The sequence below is a fragment of the Taurulus bubalis genome (genome assembly GCF_910589615.1).
Source record: "Taurulus bubalis genome assembly, chromosome: 12".
In the NCBI taxonomy this organism is placed as follows: Eukaryota; Metazoa; Chordata; class Actinopteri; order Perciformes; family Cottidae; genus Taurulus; species Taurulus bubalis.
Genome location: NC_136600.1, coordinates 25,589,735 through 25,594,734, shown reverse-complemented (window position 1 = coordinate 25,594,734; position 5,000 = coordinate 25,589,735). Strand labels below are relative to the sequence as shown.

The following is a 5,000-nucleotide window of genomic DNA, read 5'->3' as shown; positions in this document are numbered from 1 at the left end:
TCTGCAGGCTAACGGCAGCTATGTGGCTAGTTATCCTACTGTGTCTTCTGCAGGCTAACGGCAGCTATGTGGCTAGTTATCCTACTGTGTCTTCTGCAGGCTAACGGCAGCTATGTGGCTAGTTATCCTACTGTGTCTTCTGCAGGCTAACGACAGCTATGTGGCTAGTTACCCTACTGTGTCTTCTGCAGGCTAACGACAGCTATGTGGCTAGTTACCCTACTGTGTCTTCTGCAGGCTAACGACAGCTATGTGGCTAGTTACCCTATTGTGTCTTCTGCAGGCTAACGGCAGCTATGTGGCCAGTGGGATGGTCCAGAATGCAGTCGCCCTGTTGTGTAATCTATATGCAGACGCCGTCCTGGACCTGGAGCCACAAAACCAACAAGGTGCAGTAGTGTACGCGTCCAGAGGAAGAGGCCTCGGCTTTGAAAGCCTCTCTCTTCCTCTTTGAGTCCTGGAGGCCCGTCTCCATTCACCGCCTGCAGCAGCGTGGATTCTGTGCATCTACTCTGTTTGCATTAGTTCATGTCATGTTACTTGTTGACATCTGTTTTTCCCCCAGCCTGCGTGAAGCGTATCCTGGTCAACGACCTTGGCTGTGTGTGTGTTTGTGCGTTTGTGCGTGAGGCAGAGGCAGCGTGTTTTTGTCCTTCAGCGATGGTGGAACTCAATAAAATTAGGATTTCTAGTCGATTGCGTAAAGGCACAAAAACTGAGGCATGTACGGCTGAATCTATCATTAGAGGATTAATGCAGTAAATGACAGACGTGTGTGTGTGTGTGTGTGTGTGTGTGTGTGTGTGTGTGTGTGTGTGTGTGTGTGTGTGTGTGTGTGTGTGTGTGTGTGTGTGTGTTTCAGGACCCACAGTTCAACGCTGTAATTGCAACTCGGCAGCAATGACAATTTAACACAATAATACTTGCTTTCTCAAATTTCTATTTAGGACTGTTTCTCTCTCTCTCTCTCTCTCTCTCTCTCTTTCACTCATTATTCTGTGTCTCATTCTGTCCATCCATCTTCTCCTCTGCACACCCTGCCTCCCCAAAACCAGCACCAGCCTTCCTCTCTTCTGTTTCATTGGGTCAGCAGTGCGGCAGTTCAGTCGTCAGCATCATTATCGTCCAATCAGCTTCCCTCTCAACAAGAAACTGTCAACCCAGCATTAATACTGGCCGGGCAATTAACGCTATCTCCCTCTCCTCTCTTTTCCTGCTCTCCTCCTCTCCTCTCCCCTTCTCTCTCTCTCTCTCCTTGCCTCCTCTCTCTCTCCTTGCCTCCTCTCTCTATCCCTCCTCTCTCTTCCTCTATTCCTCTCTCCCTCCTCTCTCCTCTCTCTCCCTCCTCTCTCTCCCTCCTCTCTCCTCTCTCCCTCCTCTCTATCTCTCCTCTCTCCCTCCTCTCTCTTCTCCTCTCCCTCTTTTCCTCTCCTCTCCCTCCTATCTCTCTCCCTCCTCTCTCCTCTCTCTCCCTCCTATCTCTCTCTCCTCTCTCTCCCTCCTCTCTCCTCTCCCTCTTTTCCTCTCCTCTCCTCGCCCTCTTCTCTCTCTTCCTCTCTCTCCCTCCTCTCTCCTCTCTCTCCCTGCTATCTCTCTCTCCTCTCTCTCCCTCCTCTCTCCTCTCCTCTCCCTCTTTTCCTCTCCTCTCCCTCCTCTCTCTCTCCCTTCTCCCTCCTCTACTCTCTCTCTCCTCTCCATCTTTTCCTCTCCTCGCCCTCCTCTCTCTCTTCCTCTCTCTTCCTCTCTCTCTCTCTCCTCTCCCTCCTTCCTCCTCTCTCTCCTCTCCCTCCTCTCTTTCTTCCTCTCTCTCTCTCCCTCTTCTTCCTCCTCTCTTCCTCTCCCCTCCTCTGTAATACCTTGTTCACCATTTCTTCTCCCTCTACTTCTCTAAACTGCTCATCTCACATCTTGCCTCGTCATCTCATCTCCTTCCATCGCTCTGTTCCCATCTTTTCCTTCTCTTCCTTCCTTCTCCTCTATTCTCTATTCTGAGCTCCTCTCCTCCTCTCCTCTCCTTTCCTCTCCTCCTCTCCTCTCTTCCCTTCCAGATCAGTGCGGCGATGGCAAGAAAGAAGGGAGAGGGTGAGGAGGAGAAGGGAGGAAGCGTGTATAATTGGCTTTTCAACGTGTGACAGAAACGGGAAGGGGTGTGTGTGTGTGTGTGTGTGTGTGTGTGTGTGTGTGTGTGTGTGTGTGTGTGTGTTGGGAGTAAATAGACAGTGAAGAAGAGCAAAACAGGAAGATGGTTTTGGTGCTTGTGTGAATTTATTTGCGCTTCTGCTTCTGTGTATGTGTGAAACAGAGAAGATGTGCTTGTGGATGCAGGAGCGCCCAATGTGTGTGTGTGTGTGTGTGTGTGTGTGTGTGAGAGAGAGAGAGAGAGTGTGTGTGTGAGAGAGAGAGAGAGAGAGAGGAGATGAGGTTTATAATTGGGCAGATTTGCCTCCGACTGAGATAATACCCCCTGGGGAATGAAGACAGAGGGACCAAAGAGAGAGAGAAAGGCAGAGATGGGGAAGGAGAGCGGAACAACAGAAAGAAAGAGAAGATGGTAAAAACGCATACGAGAGAAGAGAGAGAGGGAAAAGATGACAGAGCCAGGGAAGCCAAATGGGAGGTAAAAAGGGTCGCGAAGAGGTGACGGAGAGGAAGAATGTGGAGCATTTGGGTGAGAAGACGTAGAGGAGGATGAGCTAATAGAGGAGAAACGTTGAGGGAGGGAGGAGAGACTCTTCCTAAACAAAGTTCTTATTATTTCTTTTGATTTGGGAAGGCTGAGTTTTATTCGTGAAGATGAAGCAGACTAATACAGAGAGTCTCAGTTATAATCTGATTATTTAAGGATAGGAAGCCCAGAGAGTTGAGCAGAGGAGAAAAGTGACAGAAAAACAAACCAGTGTTCCCATCAACCCCTGGGTTTGGTCTCAGTGGTTGACGAGGTGCCCGTTGATTAAAGCGAACTCGTCCTTTAATTAGTTGAAGAAGTCTTCCGGGGCTCCGCGTGTCTTCGGGGTCTTTGAGGGTCTTTGAGGTTCCTCTCCGGGTTTTTGGGCTGCCATCAATTTGTGTGATTTCTCTTGACCTTCTGCGAGGAGCTCAGAGGAATGTTTTTAGGTAATTGCCTCTGGGCCGGTGCTATCTGGTGTCTGAGGAACTTGCATCTCGAAAAACTGCCGTTTGAAATTGGGTTCATGTTATTTCCCCAACCGGTGTATTAAAAATATCCCACGATGATGCCACGGTCCATATGTGTCGGATCAATTATCCCCCCCGGCATAATTACATCCACATCCATATGGATGTCTTCATATTAGCACACACGAGGTCACCGGCCTGATAATTTAACATAATAGCAATCAATAAGACACTTTAACTGTCTTTAATAACACACATTTAAGATGTTTTTATCATAATGCATGTGCAGTTTGCATTTTGATCTCTGCATGCTGGTAAACAGTTATTGCAGTATAAAGATTTGTAATAAATATAATTGTATGTTGAGCATTTTTTTTTGAGAAAAAAACAACTTCCAAGTGTGAATAAGATATTTTAACATGCCGTGTATTCACATATTTAAATATGTGGTGATGTTTCCCTAAACCTGACCACTGTCTCAACTTTAACTCTTTAGTTTAGTTTTCTGTGGAACAGTCACATGGGACGAACATGCTTTCTATTACTCTGTTAGTCGACTAACACGCAAATAATCCATTTGTTGGTTTAATTTATTCTCTCTCGTTTACCAGAGACATCGTGGAAAAAGCATAATTATGACTCGACTAAATAAATCTCAATGAATGGCACCATGTGCACACTCTAATGTAACTGTATTTAAAGTTTAACTGGAATATAACCCATGAATCTTATGTATTCAGTTCAGTGGGTCTCTTCTTTGCTTAGTGATGCTCTGAGCCATCCATCCGGTTTGTTGGTTTCCACTGGAACTCATTTCACAGTGTTTATAAATAGATGATGTCACAACGCATTGTAGAACGTCTATTTTTAACAGAGTTAGAGTCCAAACTCCAAAATAGGACAAAAGCACAACGGTTTCCACTCAGATTATTCCTCCAGTCTTAAAATGAGCGAGTGGTATTTGTAATATGTGACGGTTTTAAAAGTGATCACACTTAGTTATGTATCCTCACCTCACACACACACACACACACACACACACACACACACCAGGACCTTTTAGAGCATTCATTTACTATAATGTTCTTGTAAAGAACACGGTATAGTGACGACAGCTCCCCTCAACGTCTCATAACAGATATCATTAACATATACATGAGCAGCTATCTGGAGCAGCGTCTTCCTCTCGGGAGGACGGCATTGTCGGATCACATTACCGGCACCAGAGGTCTGCGTTTGACTGAACAGTCCAAAGCAGAGCAGTCTGTTTCTTCCACTGTGAGGCCGCTCGACAAAGTGCCGCCGCGTCCCGCTGACAGCCGGCTAGCTGCTCAGCTTTCTAGTGTCGGCGCTTTTCCACTCACACAAATAAACGCACGGCGGCGTCTACGTTCTAAATAAAGATCTGTTGGAATAGGAAATAACTAAAATAAGTTTTCCCCAGTGAAGACAGGTATTTAACTGTTACCCTTTTGTGCATGGAAATGAAAATGAAGTACAGCTTTTTGGTGATTGAGAGCCAAAGTATTGGCAGTGTGCAAGTATGAGAAGGCAACCTGGTCAGAAGGGATCTGACGGAACAGACGCCTCCGGTTACATGATGTCGGATTTAATGAACCGAGAAACAAGGCTTTGCACTTGAAGAGCTATTTATTCATGACCTAGGGAGGGTTGGCAGCTTTACAACCTGGTCTGCATTAGATAGGTAGATAGGTAGATAGATAGATAGGTAGGTAGATAGATAGATAGGTAGGTAGATAGATAGGTAGGTATATAGATAGATAGATAGATAGGTAGGTAGGTAGGTAGGTAGGTAGGTAGGTAGATAGATAGGTAGGTAGGTAGGTAGGTAGGTAGGTAGATAG

At 46.2% G+C, this 5,000-nt stretch overlaps 1 protein-coding gene across 1 annotated transcript in view; it reads left to right on the top strand.

Moving 5' to 3' along the window:
- The window catches only part of ulk4 (unc-51 like kinase 4), a gene marked incomplete at both ends in the record, with an annotated part of 77,729 nt that overhangs the window by 52,677 nt on the left and 20,052 nt on the right, over positions 1-5,000 (top strand). Inside the window, one exon of the mRNA XM_079227378.1 lies at positions 284-389. Coding sequence (XP_079083504.1) covers positions 284-389 — 106 coding nt within the window. The remainder of the gene's footprint in view (positions 1-283; positions 390-5,000) is intronic.